At 42.5% G+C, this 24,668-nt stretch overlaps 2 protein-coding genes across 2 annotated transcripts in view; both read left to right on the forward strand.

The window, feature by feature from the left end:
* The window catches only part of ANXA4 (annexin A4), a 40,420-nt gene extending 36,261 nt beyond the window's left edge, over positions 1 to 4,159 (forward strand). Inside the window, exons 12-13 of the mRNA XM_075273052.1 lie at positions 2,313 to 2,435; positions 3,929 to 4,159. Of these exons, the coding sequence (XP_075129153.1) occupies positions 2,313 to 2,435; positions 3,929 to 3,988 (183 nt within the window). The 3' untranslated portion in view covers positions 3,989 to 4,159. The remainder of the gene's footprint in view (positions 1 to 2,312; positions 2,436 to 3,928) is intronic.
* A 16,162-nt stretch (positions 4,160 to 20,321) lies between these two features.
* Positions 20,322 to 24,668, forward strand: part of GMCL1 (germ cell-less 1, spermatogenesis associated) — an 81,710-nt gene continuing 77,363 nt past the window's right edge. The window contains exon 1 of the mRNA XM_075273038.1: positions 20,322 to 20,718. The gene's annotated coding sequence lies outside the window, so the exon portion shown is untranslated. The remainder of the gene's footprint in view (positions 20,719 to 24,668) is intronic.

Here is a 24,668-nt window from a genome sequence, read left to right on the forward strand (position 1 = left end):
GACAGGGTCAACCATGGCCAGTTTAAGGGGGACAAAGTGACTTTTTCTGTAGGACCTCTATCCAGGGTGTAGCTACAAGGGATATCACTACCCGACCCTGAACCCTAAGTGAGCCACAAAGTGCCCATTGATACAAAAGATATATCTCTATTTTAAATGGCAATAGGTAGAGGACCCCATTACGTTTTTCCATTTGCCCCCACTCTATAGGGAGAATGGTGTATTTATCAAAGACACACACGTATTTTTTTATTTATTTTTTTTAATTCAAAAATCTTTTCTGCTGCGTTTTTCTACAACGTGTGGATGAGAATAAATGACATCTGGTTTGCTGGGACTGTAAAATGCTGCGTTTCCACAATAGCCATAAAAGCACCATTTCCTAAGGCTGAAGCCACATGTAGTGGAAAGCTGCATTTTTAGTTCCAATTTTTGCCACACTCAAAAGGAATGTGAAATCTATAGGAAGCTCTTGTACTTCTCCCTTTTGCTAAATCCACTGCTGGCTTTGGCTCAAAAAAAGCAACAAAACCTGCAACAAAAAAATGCAGCTTTTCTGTAACGTGTAGCCTAAACATGGTAGGAAAGCAAGCTCTGGCTAGGTTCATATCTGCACATGGGTCTCTGCATTCAGGTTCTCCTGGTGGACCCAAAACAACAGAGACCCGGACCTCTAAAACAGCGGTTACCTGCAGACCCCATAGACTAGAATAGGGTCTGCTTGTCCATCCAGTTTACACTGTTTTTATATTGGAAGAGTCCAACGGAGACTCTGGTGCAGATGTGAACCTAGCCTCCACTTACTTATTGTGTACTTTCTATACAACCATCCCTCATTGTTACAAGATGATACATAGCCACAGTCTTGAAAGGAAGAATGGTAAATAAAGGTAGAGAAAAAGACAGAAACTAATTTTCTAATGTATGTAAATGACTATCTGCTAACTTCTATTTTAGAAACTGTTGCCCCTTACTTAGGCCTGGTTCACCTCTGCGTTTGGTATTCCATTCGGGGGGTCCCCAAGCAGAATACCGAACGCATTAAAAAGCGGTGAGCAATGAAGGCACACAGACCCCATGGACTATAATGAGGTCCATATGTTTTCTCTGCGCTGTCCGCACAAGTCATGCGGAGAGAAAAGTACTTATAGTCTATGGAGTCCGGGTGCTGTCATTGCTCACCGCTTTTTAATGCGTTCCATTAGGGGGGTCCCCAAGCAGACTCCCCAAACGGAATACCAAACGCTGATGTGAACCTGGCCTTACAATGTGCCTGCAGGAAATTAAATTAGAAAAAACTGGGTGCCCAATCACCTTTTGCTAAATCGTAGATGGCAAATAAGCCAAGTTATACAGTGGCCTTTGTTGTATCACTACATTAGGTTAGGCAGACTTGGATTATAGGGCTCTGGGAAAGCTGGGTGCCTAAAATGGTATTCATATTCATTTCACCCACTTCTCTCCAAAAATTTCTGACTTGGATGTAAAGTGACAAGATCACTATACCTAATATAACAGATTTCTGCAGGTCTCTAGAGAAGGATTCTTGAAGGGCTAGTAACAGTAAGAATATGTTTTATTTGATATTTATAGAGAATAGTTCTATGGTCTATTTATTACCATACATAACGTATACATACTCTGTATATTATGCTTTATGTAGCACATAATATATTCAGTAGAACATGTATACGATAACTAAAGTTGTATTTTTTTTTTTTAGGCTTGATGAATAAGGAATGTTAAAACAAGGAACTGTGTCCTATAACTTCTTTCTGCTTGGTTCTGTTTTTAAGAAAGCCTTGAGCTAAGCAAACAATGAGTAATAATAATTCCCATGTGTATATGTACAGTTAATTGTATAGGGTGTGACTGGTATTATGTGAATAAAGTATATCCGCTGTATAATATAAAGTTATGAAACTTTCAGTTCCTGACCTTCTTAAAGATCTCTGTCTGCAGTCAGTGAATGGGAATACTGGGGGGGATTCATCATGAGTGACCTGTAGTATGATGATCCCTGCACTGCTGGAGGGTGTGCCTCACTTATGACACAGTGCGCCCTCTGGTGGCGATGTGCCCTGCAATGAAATCCTGTATCAAGCAAAGCAATTCTCTGTGTGGGGCCTTAGCCTTAAACAGATGTTTCTAAAACTTTTTAGAACTCCTTAAATATTATTGTAAAACCTCTTATGTGGATAAGTGCATTGGGCATGGATTTGTGTTCAGTATTCCATGGTTTGTTTGTTTTTTAAATACAGTAACATAGGTTTCAACTCATCTGCCTTTGTATGTATGTGTTTACATCATAGGGTCTGGGCACCGATGACAGCACACTGATCAGAGTCATGGTCTCTCGCTGTGAAATCGACATGTTGGAAATCCGCTCAGAGTTCAAGAAGATGTATGGAAAGTCGCTGCACTCTTTTATCAAGGTGAGAGTCCTAGTCACAGCACACAAGCAATCCAGTATTGGTCAGGGGCATAGCATGAGACTCTAGATCATGGTATATGTAGTTGTACTAAAAGGACCAATATCATTGTTATATACACGTCTAGTAGTGCACATGTTCTTTTACCCCTGTACAATAATCTCATCATATTTATATGGATCACTCATATTTTGCACTTTAAGTATCTTCTTTACAGAAAAGTGCAAAATTCTTACCCTGTTAACGTAAATCCAGATTGGCATATAGCTTATACAGGATGTGTAAGGGGCCTGAGGCTTAAAGAGGAACTCTCACATCCTCTGACACCAAGCTGATCTTGGTGCGGAAGGTGCCAGAGTGCGGGAGATATAAGTGCTGTTAGTTTTGGCACCAATATCCCTCCATTGTCAAAAGAGTGGGCACTTACAGTTAAGAGTCAATGCTAGCTATGGAAGAATACTGTTGGGGGGATGAGGTGGAGGAGGAGGCATTCCTCACAGTCCAGCGATGATGCAAGGTTGTAAGGACTGCCCTTCTGACAGAGGAGGGATATCTGTGCTGAAACAAATGCGAGCTCTTTGGAGCAATGAGGAGGATGCTGTTGCTCTAAAGAGGTAAGTCATCCATTCTGTGAGTGCTGCTGCTCATATTCTTGGTGCATGTGACTTGGACCAGGAAAGCATCACTGATATACTGTGCACGCAGCGAGAATATGAGCAGCGGTGAGTGCAACAAAACTCTGACAGGGCCAGACTGTATATACCTGATCTCGCTCAGGTCTAAATCAGTGGAGGAAGAGGCAGAGGACATTAAGGACAGGTAGACCACTTGCCTCTTAAGAGTAATGAGGAAGATGCTTTTGCGTCAAAGAGCGTATTTGCATATCAACAAAAACCCTAATATCTGTTCACTCGAGGCTCTGTCAACGGCTGGGTTCTGTTGACAGACTCCCTTTAAGGACCATACTGGATTTACACCTCCAGGATGTTGTAGGTACAGATTGCCAGTTTACAGATTGTGGTGCCTTAGACTCTCCTCATCAAGTAGACCACACTGTTCTTTCATGGGTATCCAATTCCCTGCTCTGTGAATGATTATTGAGGTTTGCTTTTCCATATGCAAGCCCCCCCCCAAGGTAAATACAGCCCTACTATTACATAGTTGGACACCATGAACAGATGGTTGTTTCAGATAGTACTGGGCTTTTTGTGCTTTACTTACCCAGAATAGGTATGTTATTAATGGCAGTACTATCATTGTCTGCTGAATGATGGCTTAGACTTTTTTATGGTACAATTCGGTCTCCTAAAGTAAAGGTGCAGCACAAGAGAAGTTTTGATACGTGATGGTAGATAGATGAGAGAAGAGTTTGCTCGAGGAATGGTGGGTAAAGCCGAGGCATTTGTATAGCCATTAGACGGAGAAATCAATCTATTTGCTGTGTTCAGCGACATTGTTTATAGTGTGATGATCTGATATTTTGCTTTACTTTCCAGGGGGACTGTTCTGGAGATTACAGGAAGGTTCTCCTGAAACTGTGTGGAGGGGAAGACTGAAAATAAATCTGCTCCAAACAGAACATCTTCCCAGACTAGGAGATCTCATTATGGCATTTCATGTGCTTACCAATCTTGTATTGCTAGCAGTAAAAGTATATTGGTTCTTTTTTATGATTATATTTCCTATACCATTTAATTAAATATACATTTTTACATCTGCCGATATAAGTATTTGTTGCCTGATGCTTCTTTTATACTCTGTAATAGAGATGAGCGAATAGTATTCGAAAATATAGTTTCGAATACCTCGCTCCATAGGAATGAATGGGACCTGCCGGCGCTTAACCCCTTGCAGTTTGCCTGCTCCCATTCCTTCCTATAGGAATGAGGTATTCAAAACTATGTTTCGAATACTATTCGAATCAACACTACTCTGTAACTATCCATATTATATTGTGCCAACTACTGCAACTAGCCAACATAGCCATTAAAATAGAAGACTGCTGTTGTGTACGTTACTTTAAGCCTCTCCTGTCACAACCTTTCTCCCATATTTAAGAGAGGATGGAAAATTCCAGAAGAGAGAGGTTAAATATTTTAGTAAGAAGAGCCATGACAGCAAGCGACAGATTGGAGAAGGAGTGAGGGGAAAGCGTCACTACTGCAGGTCGTAGGGCGAGATGAAGAAAGTAGCTGGGAGACTTCCTCTTCTGTAACAGGTTCAAAAGATGAAAATGGACAGTCTGAAGTGCGGTTGGTGAGGGGATCCATGCCACCTGGGGATTGGGCAATTATTTCCTGACTGATCTTATCAATTTTGTCATTGGCCATTCACTGCAGTAGCTTCCAGTAGCTAAAACAACAGATCTGAATATAACATGTTGCAACAGCACTTTGCAAGGACCACCTCAAATACTTACTGTATATAAAAATGAGGTTCTTAGTTTTCACACTTTGCCCAAACTGCCTAGCATGCACCACCAACAGCCTCCTCTCTCTGAACCTGTGGCCTCTGAATGAATAGGGGAGTGTATTTCACTCATATTACAGTCCTATGAAAAAGTTTGGGCACCCCTATTAATCTTAATAATTTTTAGTTCTAAATATTTTGGTGTTTGCAACAGCCAAACACATATTGATACTGTGTCCTACCATCAAGGGCGCGGGAAATGCAGTTTTAACTGCAAATATTATCATCTCCTGCATTATCATCCTCCTGATGAGCTAGGCTAGACCCCTAGCGAAAAGCGTTGAGGGAAGTGTGAGGGAAAACTTATACAATAGGTGGTGGATACATCAGGGACCATATATTGTATTTATCTAGTTAGGATACGTAGCCCATGAATAGAGACTAATAGGGCTAATGTAACTATACCCTAAGTGGCAACAATGTTAACATAGGCAATTGGAGCATACTTGAGATCAGTAGGGCATTGTGTGAGGTTTAGTTGAGTGGAATACGGCTTGTGAGAACGTGAGACTGTACTGTATTGAATATCCTCCGTTTCAATATAGCTCCTGCTGTCATTATCATATACGGGGGTTAATTTGTCAGTAACAGAGACTGCTCACAGAGCTTTCTCCTCCAGGACCTCCCTCTGGCCTTACTCACAGCCTATGTGGAACCACTAGGGATTTGTATCTAGATTTCCTCGCACCTGATTTCATCTAGAGTTCCAGGGATATATAGGTGTACTGGGGCATACCAGATTAGCTCCTGGCACACTATCAGGGAATGAAACTGTTAATGGCTGTACCAGACAGGGATTGACTTAATAATTATTGGTTACCCTTTATCAATGAGGTCATAGTACAGTTTTTTTTTAAAGAAAATATTTAAAAAACATTAAATAAATCGAGGCCATTTTTAAGAAAGATTATTAAAAGTTATATTTTATTTACTCCTACAGTGATTTACAGTAATATTTCAGGATTGAAATGAAGTTTATTGTACTAACAGAAAATGTGCAATATGCATTAAACCAAAATTTGACCGGTGCAAAAGTATGGGCACCTCAACAGAAACGTGACATTAATATTTAGTAGATCCTCCTTTTGCAAAGATAACAGCCTCTAGTCGCTTCCTTAGCTTTTAATCAGTTCCTGGATCCTGGATGAAGGGATTTTGGACCATTCTTCTTCACAAAACAATTCAAGTTCAGTTAAGTTTGATGGTCGCCGAGCATGGACAGCCCGCTTCAAATCATCCCACAGATGTTCAATGATATTCAGGTCTGGGGACTGGGATGGCCATTCCAGAACATTGTAATTGTTCCTCTGCATGAATGCCTGAGTCGATTTGGAGCGGTGTTTTGGATCATTGTCTTGCTGAAATATCCATCGCCGGCGTAACTTCAACTTCGTCACTGATTCTTGAACATTATTCTCAAGAATCTGCTGATACTGAGTGGAATCCATGCGACCCTCAACTTTAACAAGATTCCTCATGCTGGCATTGGCCACACAGCCCCAAAGCATGATGGAAACTCCACCAAATTTTACAGTGGGTAGCAAGTATTTTTCTTGGAATGCTGTTTTTTTTTGGCGCCATGCATAACGCCTTTTTGCATGACCAAACAACTCAATCTTTGTTTCATCAGTCCACAGGACCTTCTTCCAAAATGAAGCTGGCTTGTCTAAATGTGCTTTTACATACCTCAGGCGACTCTGTTTGTGGCGTGCTTGCAGAAATGGCTTGTTTCTCATCACTCTCCCATACAGCTTCTCCTTGTGCAAAGTGCGCTGTATTGTTGACCGATGCACAGTGACACCATCTGCAGCAAGATGATGCTGCAGCTCTTTGGAGGTGGTCTGTGGATTGTCCTTGACTGTTCTCACCATTCTTCTTCTCTGCCTTTCTGTTATTTTTCTTGGCCTGCCACTTCTGGGCTTAACAAGAACTGTCCCTGTGGTCTTCCATTTCTTTACTATGTTCCTCACAGTGGAAACTGACAGGTTAAATCTCTGAGACAACGTTTTGTATCCTTCCCCTGAACAACTATGTTGAACAATCTTTGTTTTCAGATCATTTGAGAGCGAGCTGTCCATGCTCGGCGACCATCAAACTTAACTGAACTTGAACTGTTTTGTAAAGAGGAATGGTCCAAAATACCTTTATCCAGGAACTGATTAAAAGCTACAGGAAGCGACTAGAGGCTGTTATCTGTGCAAAAGGAGGATCTACGAAATATTAATGTCACTTTTCTGTTGAGGTGCCCATACTTTAGCACTGGTCAAATTTTGGTTTAATGCATATTGCGCATTTTCTGTTAGTACAATAAACCTCATTTCAATCCTGAAATATTACTGTGTCCATCAGTTATTAGATAGATCAAACGGAAATGTCTGTTCAAATACCAAAATATTTAGAACTAAAAATGATTAAGATTAATAGGGGTGCCCAAACTTTTTCACAGGACTGTATGTTCTAATTTAAAATCAGCCTTGGGAAGATGGGTGGTATGCACAAGCCTAAATTGAGGTCAGCCACACACCCCAAAAGCACAAGTGTAACAAACAGACAAAAATGTTTAGCCAGCACTGCCAAACAAACTGCTTACAGAATCCACTAGTTCAGCAGAATATGGTAGCAGGAGCAGGCTGCTCCTGTTCAAGTAACAACCATGTCCAGTCTATAGTAATGGGGCTGGGGAGTTGCAGCTCCACTCCTAATACTTGGATAGGAACAGGCTGCTTTTGCTCCCCATCCACTGCAGTAGCTTCTGGCACCTGGATCAACAGATCTGTGTGGGATCTGGGTGTCAGCCCCCTACAGATCAGAAACTGATGACCCACTTTGTGGTAGATAACCATTATCAAAAATACATTTGGGGGCCATCCTGACAGGGTAGAGGGAATATCTGACAGACTGTATCTTAAAATCTAAGTAAAAAGAGCAGGGGAGAAGGATCCTATCATATTTGGACTTCCAGAGATCAAAGTGATATGAAAGAGTCCTGCGCGCCCCCTACCTCCGTAGGCCCATAGCAATTGCTTACCCTAACTCCATGGTAAGTATGCCAATGGGCCTGACTAGAAGCACTGAAGGTGCAAGGCAAAGGCTAAATCATAGGGTAAAGGAAAGGTCAGAATTGGGATCCAAACACAAGACCACTGGCTTAGATAAAATGTATCTTATTCAAAGGCAAGAGTTATTGGCCTCATCTTTAGTATAAAGCTGCTGCACCATGCTGATTTTAGACCCAACATGGTCCATAGGGTGCCAGTATCCATGAGTAGGTACACAGCTCTTAGATAAGTAAAACACTTTAAACAAGGTTCTCCCACTCTGTGAAAGAGCATATAGCCCTCCTATATAAGCAAGACCCCTGTTCTGGCAGACCCCTCACATACATTATGCTACATCAGATGGTTTTTCCCTAAAACTAGGTCACGTTAGTGATGTTGGTTTTGCCAGATTTCCTCTTTTTCTCTCTATCCTCCTCTCTATGGTGCACAGATGTTTGTATATAATGAGCTATGAATAATGTAATTTTTTCTTTTGTACTTCTTTTTCTTATATGTGTTTTAATTCAGCACTTTTACATTTACTGCCTCTGTTTTATTGTGCCTAGAAACTCGTAGACTTTAATTTGGAAATTACATTCATTTCCTCTCTCCCATTTGGGATTTAACTTATTCATGAAGCCTTTACATAAAGCTATTTGTGCACAGAGTCATATTTATAACATATTCTCCTAGTCTCTACATTTCTATAGACTTTGGTGTAAACTTTTTTTTTTTTTTGACACCCAATACTGGATTTGCTTCTTAACAGCTTGTAAGCACAAAATGCCCTCCGGTAAGATTGTGATCAGCCAGTGTGAGAGTTACAGAGCCAACTCTCCATGGATAACTAAACTTTTACCAGAAAAAGAAAACTTGCTTCCTCTCCTATGCATATATCACAGAGCTATATACCATGTATATACAGACTGAATGGACACTGCTGCATCAGCTCCAACTGCATGAACTGGGATTCATTTCTGCCCGTAGAGACAGAGCTTTTACCTAAAAGCTCACCCATAGGCAAAAAGGGTTGGAGGTCTCCCATTCTAAAAATGGAAGTAGGGTTTTTCAGTAGTAGAACCAGCTCCTACTGGTAGGTAATACCAGATATATAATACATAATTTCTAAGAGTAGTCCTAAGGTAAAAGGTTCCTTCCACATATGGGTAAAGAAATATATGGGATTGGAATATTAATGAGGTGTCCTTGTGGGCATCCAATTCTTGGTACCTCTACAGATCAGCTTCAGTGCATATACAAGGCCTTGATATGGCCTCTTCAGTCCTCCTGAGTCTGGTTTACGGTATGTTCAGACAGTGATAAGTGATGAGAAATTTGATTCAGATATCAAATTCCTCTTCATTTTCTGCCTTTTGGCTGCTTGTGGCAGAATGCTGAGCTACGGTCAGCCTTATAATCTGCAGCAAGATCAAGCAAGACGCTTATTTTATCAGGATAGAATCTCAAATCAGCGTCAAATTCAGACATGTGAACGTATCCTTACTAGAGATGAGCGAGTACTATTCGAAACGGTAGTTTGGAATAGCACGCTCCCATAGGAATGAATGGGAGAGGCTGGCGCGCAGGGGGTTAAGTGGCAGGACGCCAGCCCCGGCTGCGTCCGTTCATTCCTATGGGAGCGTGCTATTCCAAACTACTGTTTCATCGCTCATCTAATCCTTACTGTGGCCCTTAAAAACAGATGGTTAGTATCAGAGTTACTGCACAATGATGGATTAAAGTTGATACTATTGTAACTTTAGACTATAATTTTATACAAAAATAACTACTAATTGGTTCCAAAGGTCCTGTTAGAGGTAATCCTCCATTTTGTATCTATCATGCATGTTATGTATCTTTTGTATATGTGTGTATGTTATTCTGTGTGGCGGGCCCCTTGGGTGAGTAGGAATGTGGATAATATATTGCATATCCTTGTGTGTAATCTGTTGCTTCTTATCACGAAGTCTGCGTCCCAGAAGTTGTCTGGCACCTAGCATGTCTTCTTATCTCTTTTTCTATGATATAGATGAATATAGTGTGGAGGATGGCAGCTTGTGTATTCTCCATTTTACATTCATATTTGTCTTGTCTAAGAGAACCCATCCCCCCGCTGGAAGCCCTAAAGAGATAAAGCGCCTACTGTGCCTTATCCAATAGCCAACCGCCAGAAATATTTTACAACTTTACATCCAATTATGTTCTGCTAATTATACTAGTCCAACCTGTTCTCTGTCTATACACTGTACTTAAACTACCTTTTTCCTGTCATTAGAATTCATTTGATAGGGCTCGTTCACATCTGCGCCAGGTCTCCGTTCTGCAGGTTTCCATTTCCTGCACAAAACTTAGTAGGAGACGGAAACCTGCAGGACTCTTTCATACCCATTCATTTGAATGGGTTTGAAAGATGTCCGGCCGTGAGCGCCGGTGAGCGTTTTATGCTCTCCGCCACTAAACCGTTTTTTTAAAAATCGGACACAGAGTCGGACATGCAGTACTCTGTGTCCAGTTTATAAAAAATGGTTTCGCGATGGAGAGCATAAAACGCTCACCGGCGCACACAGCCGGACCCTGTCTGACAGGTTTCCGTCTTCTGCATGCAGAAGACGGAAACCAAAGAACGGAGACCCGAACACTAGTGTGAACCTAGTGATACACTGTGTGTGTGTGTGTGTGTGTGTGTGTGTGTGTTATGACTTCTTCTCCGAGCTCATATTGATTACCTGATCAGGAACTTGACAACATATCTTGGAGTTCCTTGTAATCCCAACAGTCCAAAATCTCACCCCAAAAGTAAAAAACAAAACTTGAAAACTGAAAAAAAAAAAGACATAACTAATACAGGTCAAGCACATCTCTAAATCCTATTCTACTAATATTATAAATGTGAAAGTTTGTATGTTTGTATGTCAATTTGGCTGAAATTTGGCACATAGATAGATAGGAACCCCGATTAAAATATAGGCTACTTTTTATCCCAGTAAATGACGTCACCACATGACTGTTAAGCATGAATTTACACACACACTACGTTTGATGACATCACACGCCCTTCAGCCATCCCATAGGATCACGCTATGTGGTGGGCAGAGCTACATGCTAATTTGGGGGGCGAAGCTAAACAGGAGGGAGAAGGATAATGTGAAAGCTGAAGACAATGTGTCAAACTATGTCAAATTTCACCAGCAGCCATTCAGCCATGTCTACCACAGAATTGCCCGATGTAGCAGAGCTGAGGCAGCGCTGTACCATAGCTAGCTCTGCTCTCCATACAGATGTGCATATAGCCGGGGCTGCTGTGCACATGCAGCAGATGCACATGCACATGCACCGCAGATGAAGTCGCAGGCAGAAGCCAGCATACCATAAAAGTGATAAATATTAGAATCTGTAAATCACTTTTGGTGTATAAACAGGAGCTTCATCATCTATATACCAAAAAATTAAGATGGAGCCACCCTCAACTGGTGTACAAGACAGTATCTCATTCTCGCACAGATAAAGACGTGTACTGTACATGTAGTACTGCAATACATTGTAGAGAGGCGCTACTAGATAGCCTGTGAAATGTAAAAGTCGACTGGCTGGATTTGCCACTCAGCTACATATGGTGCAGATTGGTAGTGTCTGAGGCATTGTAGGTTGACAACAACAGTTACAATGACCCATTGAATGGACAAAATATTGTATAACGTATAACTTTAACTTGATTATGGGGATAATGTCACTCTTTAGGGAGAGACCACCTTTTCAGGTGTGTGGAGACTTATACAGCCATAGTTGCTCCACTGCAAGGGAACATGGGAAGAATATGCAAATCTGTCAACCAAGATGTAAACAGGGAGACAGTGCCTCTGTTATGCTTCAGGGTGCTTCCCAATAGAGGGCAGCTTAACAGAGGCACTGTCTTCCTGTTTACATCTTGGGAGACAGATTTGCATATTCTTCCCATGTTAACTTTAACTTGTGAGACTAATGTAAAGCTCGCCATACAGGTAAGGTATTTAACAGCAAAATGTTCAATGGGACAACGACTCTCTTGTCTGACTCATCCATACACATAGACACTTCCTGAATCTTTTACTGCATCTTTTCACCCCCAAAACAAAAGGATTGGGAAATCCAAGAGCCCGATCCTTCTCCTGACATCTGCCATTATTAGTTGGAAGGCCCCTCTATGCATTAGTCAGATCAAGCCAATACACATCCAATGGTGGTGGGGGGGGGGGGGGGAGGATGTACTAACCCATCTACTCCCTTTTTCCATAATAGATGGATGGAATTGCAGTGCATTTTTGCATTCAGGATAGGTTATCACTGTGACCTGTGACAATTTGACATCCGGATCCAACACTGTTCAGCTTTTGCAGCAGCCTTTGGGTGCCGGACGTTGCTAGAAGACAGGCAGCCAATGCAGTATCTACTATTCAAGTAATGGGAGCGGTGCTGTAATTCCCCAGAACCAGTGCTACACAGTGGACAGAGCTGCTGTTCCGCTCCTATTACTTGAATAGGAGTGGTTCTGTACGTGCTTGCTGTCCAGTTGCAGCTTTCGGCCCCAGTAGACTAATCTGTGTAGGGTCTGGGTATTGGACCCCCACAGATCACATACTGATGGCCTATCCTGTTTATAGATAATCAGTCTACAGATAATACATTTGAGGCCGGAAAATCCCTTTAAATTTGACTAGAATACTCAACAAAATATAAAGAAACAGCTGAAGAGAAACCGGAAGCATGCAGGTGGTATTTGAGTTAAAAGGATAAATAATTTCTGAAAAACTGATGACATTTCGACAGGCTTTAAAATCTGCAGAATTACATTATTCTACACATAATCCAGAGAAGCAATTATGTTTCTATTTATTTCTGCCCATTATGCTCCGGTTTTAAACAAAAACGCTGGTTTCCTTTCTTTGCAGAAGTGTTGCCATTAAAAAGGTTTGTTTCTGCAGCTGTATTTGCAACCTACTCACTCATTAACCCCATTTACTACAATACACTGGGTTCTGTACATGAGCACATTCATTGGATTCATTTTTGGACGAATATAGTAAGTAGCTGCAAAGAAAACTGATTATTCTGTGTGCAATGCATAATAAATTCACGCACCAACCAAATATATCTGCCAAGAAAATCCTCAAATCACGAACATTTTCATTTTTTTCTGAGCACCAACGGCATATAAAATGCGATTTAACTCAAATGTATTTAGTTATGGACTTACCGTAATGATATGAATGATTAATTGTAACAAATTTTTTATGGTCCTGAGGCTAAGGACCCATGTGATGGGACGCAGCAAAAAGGCGCTGTGGGAAAACCCACGGTGGTAAAACATTGAATACAAAGAGATCAAAGCAATAGACATTCCCAAAAATGGTATACCTGACACCAGGGGTGAACCTGCCCCTTTCGCCGCCCGAGGCGAACTACAGAAAGCCGGGGAGGGGGCGTGGCGAATTGAAGGGGGCGGGGCTTGGCGCTGTTCGCCGGCAGAGAGCAGGCCCGGAGACTGTCTGCTCTCTGCCTGAGCGTGAGGGGAGGCTGCTGGAGCAGCGCTGCTCCAGTGGCCTCCCCAAACCACCGCTCGGTGCTAAGCCAGTCCAGGACAGCTTGTCCAGGACAGCTTGTCCTGGACTGGCTTAGGTTAGCAAAAATGCCTCCCTGAGGCCCTGGCATAGTGCCGCCTGAAGCGCTCGCTTCAGGTCGCCTCATGGGAGGTGCGGCGCTGCCTGACACTACAAAAAACAGACACTTTAAAGAGGACCTTTCATGGTTTGGGGCACAGGCAGTTCTATATACTCAAAAAATAGGAAAAAGTTGTCTCTGCTCACCTCATTAGGAGAAAATAATCTTCGGGGTGCATGGTTAGCACTTCACTCCTTAGGTGCTGTTCAATATTTTCACATGTAGAAAAAATAGGTAGTCCGGCAAGTAAAATTTAACTTTTAATGGAAATCATAAAAATGACCAAAACATGACAAATATAAATGAAAAAACATAAGAAAAAAGAAAAAAAAAACTAAAAAAACACCTTTTAGGCGTTTTTACTTCTTATCAGAGAGTTGCCGGACTACCTATTTCTTCTACATGTGAGTTCTATATACTGTTGGAAAGCCAACAGTGCGCTGAATTCAGCGCACTGTCGGCTTTCCTGATCTGTGCCCCGGGTGAAGAGCTATCGGTGCCGGTACCGTAGATCTTTACAGTCAGAGGGGCATTTCTGACAGTCTGTACAATAAGCGCCAATAGTGCTGTACAGTGTGAGTGGGGAGGAACACCCCCTCCCTCTGCTCACAGTGCTCGTCCGCAGATGAGTATTATCAGGAGGGGAGGGGGCGTTCCTCCCTGCTCACACTGTACAGCGTGATAGGCGCTTATTGTACAGACTGTCAGGAACGCCCCTCTGACTGTAAAGCACTACGGTACCGGCACCGCTAGCTCTTTACCCGGGGCACAGATCAGGAAAGCCGACAGTGTGCTGAATTCAGCACACTATCGGCTTTCCAGCAGTATATACTGTAGAACTGCCTGTGCCCCAAACCATGAAAGGTCTTTTTTAAGCATAGCTGCACACAGAATTGTAAAAAATTTATGGGGGTCAGAATATGGAGAAGTTTTGTATTTTTGTTAAGGGGGTTAAAATATAAATAAAACTATATAAATTTGGTATCCCTGGAATCGCACCGGAAAATAGAACACAGGTGACATGTCATTTTGGCTGCACAGTGAACGCCGTAAAAACGAAACCCATAAGAAAGTTGCACAAGTGCACTTTTTCTCCATATCCACCCCATTCTGAATTTTTTTTTTAGCTTCCCTGTACAGAATAATAAAAGGCACCATTATGAAGAACTCTGTAAACATGAAGCCCTCCTATGGCTCTGTAAACTGAAAAATAAAGAAGTTATGGGGTTTGGAAGGCGAGGAGTCAAAAACAGAAATGGAAAAATGCCACCAGCGGGAAAGGGGTTAATGGTGTTATTATTTCATATCATTCTTTACATGCATTTTCCTGTCATTGTTTCTATAAAGAAGCCAGTGAGAAACCAAAGCTTAAAAAGAACACAGAACCTAGAATATGCTGAATTTTGATAAAAACACCGCTGACCCCCAAAATGCTACAAAACCCTCACAATAAAACCAAAAACATCAATTGTGGGGTGTGATTGTACCGTACTAATCGGTTAGCACCATCAGTGGTAACTCATATGCTACTGGAGTACCAAGCGATTGCTTACTATGAAATAGTGACCTCTGCTGGGCAAAATGGGGATTTCTTAATGGAGGCTCTTCCAGATGATTGTAAACAATACTCCTATACACCCACACTTTTGGTCTGTCCCTCAAGGTAAACTAGAGAGTAGAGATGAGCGAACACTATTTGAAACAGCCGTTTCGAATAGCACGCTCCCATAGAATGGATCAGTAGGCATGCGGGGGGTTAAGCGGCCAGCCGCCGGCAAAGTCTGCATGCTGGCCGCTTCCATTCATTTCTATGGGAGCGTGCTATTTGAAATGGCTGTTTCGAATAGTGTTTGTTCATCTCTAGTAGAGAGCTGTTGAATTTATTGAGTTATTTGTCATATATTAATTCATTTATGTGTTCCTTGTGGCTCTTTTCCTCAAAAATCCCAGTATTCTTATTTATAATGTATTTAGGAGGGGATGAGTGCTGTATTTTTGAGCACCGACAGCATTTTTGCAATCTGACATGCATTCCAGTTAAAGGAAGATTATTATATATATATATATATATATATATATATATATATATATATATATATATATATATTATACACACACAGTACAGACCATAAGTTTGGACACGCCTCCTCATTCAAAGAGTTTTCTGTATTTTCATGACTATGACAATTGTAGATTCCCACTGGAGGCATCAAAACTCAGAATTAACACATGTGGAATTATATACTTAACAAAAAAGTGCGAGACAACTGAAAATCTGTCTTCTATTCTAGGTTCTTCAGAGTAGCCACCTTTTGCTTTGATTCCTGCTTTGCACACTCTTGGCATTCTCTTGATGAGCTTCAAGAGGTAGTCACCAGAAATGGTTTTCACTTCGCAGGTGTGCCCTGTCAGGTTTAATGAGTGGGATTTCTTGCCTTATAAATGGGGTTGGGACCATCAGTTGTGTTGTGCAGAAGTCAGGTGGATACACAACTGATAGTCCTACTGAATAGACTGCTAGAATTTGTATTATGGCAAGAAAAAAAGCAACTAGGTAAAGAAAAGGAGTGGCCATCATTACTTTAAGAAATGAAGGTCAGTCAGTCTGAAAAATTGGGAAACCTTTGAGTGTCCCCAAGTGCAGTTGCAAAAACCATCAAGCGCTACAAAGAAAGTGGCTCACATGAGGACAAGCCCCAGGAAAGGAAGACCAAGAGTCACCTCTGCTGCGGAGGATTAGTTCATCCGGGTCACCAGCCTCAGAAATCGCAGGTTAACAGCAGCTCAGATTAGAGACCAGGTCAATGCCACACAGAGTTCTAGCAGCAGACACATCTCTACAACTACTGTTAAGAGGAGACTTTGTGCAGCAGACCTTCATGGTAAAATAGCTGCTAGAAAACCACTGCTAAGGACAGGCAACAAGCAGAAGAGACTTGTTTGGGCTAAAGAACACAAGGAATGGACATTAGACCAGTGGGAATCTGCGCTTTGGTCTGATGAGTCCAAATTTGAGATCTTTGGTTCCAACCACCGTGTCTTTGTGCGACACAGAAAAGGTGAAGGGATGGACTCTACATGCCTGGTTCCCACTGTGAAGCATGGAGGAGGAGGTGTGATGGTGTGGGGGGGCTTTGCTGGTGACGCTGTTGGGGATTTATTCAAAAGTGAAGGCATATTGAACCAGCATGGCTACCACAGCATCTTGCAGCGGCATGCTATTCCATCCGGTTTGGGTTTAGTTGGACCATCATTTATTTTTCAACAGAACAATGACCCCAAACACACCACCAGGCTGTGTAAGGGCTATGCGACCAAAAAAGAAAGTGATGGGGTGCTACACCAGATGACCTGGCCTCCACAGTCACCAGACCTGAACCCAATCGAGATGGTTTGGGGTGAGCTGGACTGCAGAGTGAAGGCAAAAGGGCCAACAAGTGCTAAGCATCTCTGGGAACTCCTTCAAGACTGTTGGAAGAACATTTCTGGTGACTACCTCTTGAAGCTCATCAAGAGAATGCCAAGAGTGTGCAAAGCAGTAATCAAAGCAAAAGGTGGCTACTTTGAAGAACCGAGAATATAAGACAGATTTTCAGTTGTCTCACACTTTTTTGTTAAGTATATAATTCCACATGTTAATTCTGAGTTTTGATGCCTCCAGTGTGAATTTACAATTGTCATAGTAATGAAAATACAGAAAACTCTTTGAATGAGAAGGTGTGTCCAAACTTTTGGTCTGTACTGTATATATCTTGTTATTCACAGTAATAGAATTTACCCTTCACTGGGGTAAATCTAGCAAATCAGAAATATAACTACCTGACTTATGACAGTGCCCATACGAGCTCTTCAGTACTGCTCCTACTATTATCCATATTTGTTAGGAGGTGAAGGGTTAACCTCCTTAGTAAGCTACCCTAGGTGTGTATCCGTATATTTTGTGAAAGTATTGATGGTACTCAGTGAAGTGAATAATGAGTTCTTTATTGGAATATCACAACAGCAGTAAATCTCGCACACGTTTTGGTTTCGGTCTATAACTTTTTTCAATGAGTATCTTAGCAAAGGAAGAATAAAGCCTGCCATTCATTGTGTGTGTGTGTGTGTGTGCGCGCGCGCGCCGGTGTCTGGGCCATACGGCTCAAATGTGTCAAGTTTTCTGATTAAATCACAATCTCTTAGAAAGTTGTATTAGTTTCTGAGCAACAAGTATTATTGACCTATCTTAAAGCTAGGCCACTAATATAAGATATCAATTAGCTGTTCTCAACAGTTGATACACAGAGAATGGAGCAGGAAGCAGACAGCGCTGTTCTCTGTGTAGTGACAGAACTGAGTTACTGCAGCTTAGGTATTAGGTTTAGATGAGCTATGCTTAGGATAGGTCATTAATAGAGCCCCGCGTGGCGTAAACTAGTGAATCCCATCCACACACTCTGAGAAAATACGTTCAGTGGATATGCTGCGATTTCCAAACTTTTGCATTATTGGAAATCGCAGCATGTCAGTTATAAATATGGAAATTGTGGCAAAGGAAACCTCTGTGGACTTTTTGTGAAAAGCGTGGTGGAAAATAACGATGTGTTGGCACCACGTTTTTATTCTTAATATAGAACCATGTTAGTGGGGCTACACATGACCAAAACCACACCACACGCATGATTTGGGAGATAGCTAAAACCTCTGTTTCACCTGCAAAATTGTGCAGCCGCTGGATAAGACAGGTGGGCCAGTTTTTGGTGGTAAGAGCCACTGGACTATATGCTCTTAGTAGAGAAGAGCGAGTACTGTTCGGATCAGCCGATCCGAACAGCACGCTCCATAGAAAAGAATGGATGCACCTGGTACTTCCGCTTTGACGTCGGCCGGCCGCTTAACCCCCCGCGTGCCGGCTACGTCCATTCATTTCTATGCGAGCGTGCTGTTCGGATTGGTTGATTCGAACAGTACTCGCTCATCTCTAGTTCTTAGTCCTTATGCACACGGCTGGGGCGAATGTCTGTGAAAAAAATCCGTCTCTGTCTGTGCATGCCCATGGACAGCCCTTACTCATATGACAATGAATAGTAGTCATGTGACATCTGTTTTTGAAATGTCCCTCACATGGCCTTTATAGGACCCATGAATCTCAATGGCTCAATGAATCTTTATTCATTTGGCATTATTAGTGTTCCTTTTCACAAAGATAGTGTGTGTCAGCTTTGAACAGTGTTAAAAACAGACCGTCAAAAAAACGGACACATGACGGATGTTGCATAAACCGCCATCACACATCCGATTTTCAGTGTCGTGTCAAAAGGCCCTTTGGCTACACGGTGACTTTGGACACAACCAAAGATGGCCTTGTCACCCTGTGACTCCTTCCCTAATGTAATAGAGTTGTACAAGTTGCCAAAAACGGAGTACTGCTGATTTATTTGTGACTAGAAGTCTCGCACCCTGAGGGTCATAATGCATCTCCATTCCCTTAAAGGGATCTTATCATTAGAATCCCTTTTTGAACTAAGACCACATCAGAATAACCTTAAGAAAGTCTATTCTTCTCCAACCTTTATTATTCTGATCTGCACAACTGTTTCGGAGTTATTTTGTTTTTTCGCCGTATGCAAATGAGTCTTCAGAAACCGCAGGGGGTGTCTCCTATGCTGTCCAAAGACTCTCCAGCAACACCTCCATCTTGTTCTCCTGACCGCCTCTTCACCGTGACGTGGGCCCACGTCTTAAGCTGAGCTGACTGCGCATGTCCGTCGGCCATTTTTCTGTGGCCTAACAGATGCTCATTAGAGATGAGTGAGTACTATTCGAAACGGCCGTTTCGAATAGCACGCACCCATAGGAATGAATGGAAGTGGAACCCCCAGCGTGCCGGCTGCGTCCATTCATTCCTATGGGTGTGTGCTATTCGAAATGGGAGTTTCGAATAGTACTCGCTCATCTCTAATGCTCATGTAAGAAGCCCCAAGAAAATGGCCGAGGGACATGCGCAGTTGGCTCTTTCATCTGAAGACGCGGCCAAAAACACGGCGAAGAGGCGGTCGGGGGAAGATGGAGGCGTCGCCGAGGAGTCTTTGGACAGCACAGGAGACACCCCCTGCGCTTTCTGAAGACACAAAGGAAATAACTCCGGAACGGCGGCGCATTTCATAATAATATAGGTAGGAGAAGAATAGACTTTCTTAAGGCTATCATGACGTGGTCTTAGTTCAAAAAGGGATCCTAATGATAGAATCCCTTTAAGTGAAGGAGTCGCAGGTGGATGCAGTAATCTTTTGTCAGGCAACAAGAGTCGCTGCCATGTAGCCCTATCCTTATGGTGACACACATGGAGCGCTTGTGGCTCGGTAGTCTCTGAGGTAATGGATGCCATGTGTATTGGACTGCCATATACTGCTGCAGTTTAGCAGTGTTGTGATTTTTGTGACATTTCTTCATAAGTGTGTAGATTTTAATGGCAGAAAGCAACAACACACAAGGACATGCTGCCATCCGCGCAGCCACTACACAAGCCTTGAGCAGTGGTGAAGGAGCACACTGGGGGCGGCCAGTAGGCGGAGCCACACGTCTGACTGACATTTGCCTCCTTCGCTACAGAACCTTACACCTCTGCTTTCCCGCCCTTTCTTTGTGACGTCTCGGGGTGGGCGGGGTCACCAGGACGCAGACTCGCCTTTCTCTTTTCGCCAGGCTCGAAGTCGCTTCGGAAGTTTTCCGGAAGTAGCCGAAGGTTGAGGGGGCTCACGACCGGATGGAACGTTAAAAGCAACGGTCAGGAGAACCGACGGTGGCGAAGGCGGTATAGGGTGACCCGACGGCGGGTGTGCCGGGTGTCTGTGGGTGCCAAAAACGTGGTTACAAAGAGGGTGTATAGGTGGCTGATAAGTTCGGTGGCACTCCTGGTGTTACTGGAGGAGTCTGCGGAGTGGGTGACCCGTAGCGGGCGGCGGTTGTGTGAGATCCGGGTGATAAGCGGGTGTCCCTGCCTGGACAGTCATGGGCTGCTAGGGCTTCGCCTCTGGCTCCAAGAGCTCCCAACTCTTCATGGCTCCCCCGGCCAGGAGTGTGATCCCGGAGGTGACCCGAAACAGGTGGGTGGCCCCAACTAGTGACCCCCCAACTAGTGACCCCCCAACTAGTGACCCTGTGTAATAAGTACAGCGTGTCCTGCACACTGTGTGGTGGAGTATGTATGTCTTATATACAGGTATTATATATGGCATGTATATAGTATGAGGGGTGTAGTGTATGTATGTCTTATATACAGGTATTATATATGGCAGTCTGATGGGCTGTATATAGTATGAGGGGTGTAGTGTGAGTATATTGTATAACAAACTCCACAATGTTGTATAGTATAGGTTTGTGTTTACGTATCAGTGTGCTGTATGTAGTATATGTTGTTTATATACTGTGCTGTGCTATATATAGTGTGTATATACTGTGATGTGTGCTGTGCTATATATAGTGTGTGTGTGTTTACTGTGAGTGGTGTAGGATGTGTACACAGTGTAATAAAGTCCACAAAATTATACATAGTTTGTTTGTATTACTTGCCAATATATTATTACATGTTCCAGTCTGGTGTAGTACATTGTAAAGAATATCACACTTTATTACACAGTATACACAACCCGCAACACTACACCATATACAGCGCACACAGAATACACATACCAGAGTTATATATATATACACATCCATGTATATTGTGTAGTATGTGTGTGGGTTGTGTATACTGTGTAATAGTGTGTTATTCTGTACAATGCATTGTATATGTATCTTATATCAGTTTGTGTTTATATACCAGTGTATTACTATACATGCCACTTTTCTGTATGTGTTTGTGTATATAAATGTATATCTCTATCCATACTGTGTGCTCTACGTGGAGTATATACAGTAGGTTAGTGCTTCTGCAGGTACTATAGTCTTGCACCATTGGTTGAGACATTTTATGATGTGAAACTTCTCAGGTCACTGCTTTACTATATATTGGACATTTACTCTCTTGTTCTAGTACACAAGCTTGACCGTAAATCTCCTCATATTTCTGTGTATGGAGCACATCTACTCAATAAAGCCATCATATTGTACAGCCATATGGGTGTAGGTTGTGGATCGCAGTAGTGACCTTGTCTTCATCATGGTTGTACCTCGCCCCTAAATGGGAGTAAAGTGAACCCTCTTAGATATGACCACCCAAAATCTTCTTGCATTGGTTGTGACAAAGATGATGCCTGGGACATAATATGTAATGAAACTGAAGATCTGTCACAAGAGAGTTGGTCTGGGTTAGGTCTTGGTGTTGTTGAAGAGCTTTCCCCTGAATAAGGACATGTTCACATTTTGCGGACATGTGGTATCTGTGTTAATCCTGGAACGCTCACAATTCTTATTCATGTGTTGTCCGTGGTTCATCTAAAGTATTTGGGTGTATGGGAAACAGATGGCAAATGGAACGGATGCCATCCTGTTATGTTTCACTGGCCCATAGATTTGTATTGGTCATTGATGTGGAGAAATCACAGATGCAGCACACATAAGGATTAAAAACCAAAACCCACTTAATGGGGTATCCCAGTCAGAGTGAGTTACCCTCTATCCTTTGGAAAAGGGAAAATTTATTGGCAGCTGAGGGTCTGCCCGCTGGACCCCCCACCCATAACAAGAACTGAATGACGGGACAGGCAGCGAGCGCCAACCCACTCAATTCAATGGGACCACTGAAAATAACCTTCTGCTTTCTTTTGGCTATTTCTGGCAATCCCATTGAACTGAATGGAGTGGTCTGTGTGCTGTCTGTCCTGACACTCGCTTCAAAGCACCCTGGTACTATTAATTGGTGGGGTCCTACAGTAGAGACCCCCACTAATCAGCAGGTGTCACCCAATCCCAGCTTGCTCTGGCTGGAATACCCTTTTAAGGCCAGGGCCACCCATGGCTAGTTTGCAGCCACTTGGCCACCAGTGGAATTGCCGATGGCTAACATTCTGAGAATTTCGGTAGTAGTGACATGGGTGGCGTTGCAGTAAATCCCCTTTACACATTAGGAACCATAGTGTTTTGTGCTTCAGGTTTGGAGCCAACGGTATGTCCATTATTGCTGTGGACTCTATGGCAGTTTTTAGCCTTTGCAATTTAGGTAGATGTATTACTCTTTTGAATAGTTTTATAAAGTTTTTGAATGTTTACTTTTTTTGTTCGGCTAGACAACCCTTTTCAAGTGACTGTTCAGTCTGAAGCTCATAAATGATAAGTAAGTCAGCGAGTACAGGGGATCATTACCTGATATTTACCCTTATTGACATTTGAACAACCGCCCCCCCCAAAAAAAAAACAAAAAAACAAAAAAAACAAAAGATGCATCCAGATAGAAATATTGGATTGGTGCCGAGCTCTGAATGCAGTTCTGTCTCCTGCAGATATAGGCAGTTCTGACCTAACCGTTAAGAGTTGTCAGGAGCAGCGACTATGTAACATGCTTGTACACCGCAAACCGTCTCTGGCCAGACCGTTAGTAGAGAGGAGGATTTGATCTTCTGATAAGTCTGAGCAGTCTTCATGTCCAGCATCCAGACATTGGTGTTACCTTTATTACTCTGCCCAGTCTGTTTCCAGTCTTCTTAGGAAAAAGTTGTCAATGTGGTGTCACAATGCCCATTACATGTACCATTATTGCCAGCCAGCCAGTGTAGCTTTTGTTTGCAGTGATGTCGGGAGTGAGAACCCTGGACGGCTACAGATTGGAATCGTATTGTCTTAGTAGGCATATACTGGTTCTGTTTTTCTGTTTAGTATCACATGAGTGACTCGTTTGACTATGGAGATCTAAGTCCTACTTAAAATCAGCAGAGAGTAAAGTCTGCAAGGACTTTTCTCTCCACTGATTTCAGTATAAACCCAAAAGACTCCATTATAGTCTATGGGGTCTGCAAATTTCCTCGTGTAACCGCTATTTAAGGGGATAGGGTTTCTGTCTTTCGGACGTCCAAGTGGACCAGAAAGACGGAAACCCAAATGTTAGGCTAAACCTTGCAGAAGTCTAATTCTATTATTTCAGCAGGATAATGCTCACCCATACACAAGTATCCAAACAGAGCATCCCTGCCAGATTGCTACACTTCTTTGGCCTGCCCAGTTGCTAAATTTATTGCCAATTGAGCATTTATGGGACGTTCGCTGCGGCAACCGAGAGTGCAGGATCCTACAGGTCACCTACATGCCTAGCAGTATCTGATCATGGATCCAGGGTAGAGGTGCATTACCCTGATTCATCATCATTTTGGGTTTCCGTTCAGGGAGTCTGCTTGGGGACTTGCAGTACTTATCTCTCCGTATGTTTCGTGCAGAAACCACACAGACCTCATTATAGTCTATGGGGTCCGCAGGATTCCAAGGTAACTTTTAATGCGTATAGGTTTCCGTTTGGGAGGTCCTCAAGTGGACTCCCAAAACGCTTTTGTGAACCGGGCCTCACTGGATACTGGAGCTGCCTGACAATTGGACAGTTTTCTCCGATAAACATTTTCTTCTTTCATGTTAATATTGTGATCACCTATATATCTGAGGAAGAGGCCGAGAGCCCCGAAAGCTTGTAATCTGTCATCATTATTAGTTATTAAAAAAAAGGTATCAACTACTGAAGACTCAAGTTTTTTGTTTGTTTTTTATATTTCACACCTATAACATTAACATATATGTAGTGTGTGTATATAAATTAGAAACAGATCTATCTCTATAAAAGACACCATTGTACTGAGAAAAAAACGGATACATTGTGTTTGTGATTAATCCTGTAAAATCCGCCGCCTACAGGCCAGTGTGAGGACAGTGTACATTTATCTTTGTCTTTGCTTTTCCTCTTTGTGGGTCAGAGGATAAGAGCGCAGTAACATAACCTTATTCTGCCACCTGTAGAGATGTATGAGGCCCTGCTGTACCTCACTGCGTCTCCTCTGTGTCTTACAGAAGCTTTCAATTTAGTTTTTCAGTTGGATTCTGAGTGATTCTTCAGAGACCACGACCTGATTTTCTATTA

The sequence above is a fragment of the Leptodactylus fuscus genome, chromosome 5, assembly GCF_031893055.1.
Source record: "Leptodactylus fuscus isolate aLepFus1 chromosome 5, aLepFus1.hap2, whole genome shotgun sequence".
Classification (NCBI taxonomy): Eukaryota; Metazoa; Chordata; class Amphibia; order Anura; family Leptodactylidae; genus Leptodactylus; species Leptodactylus fuscus.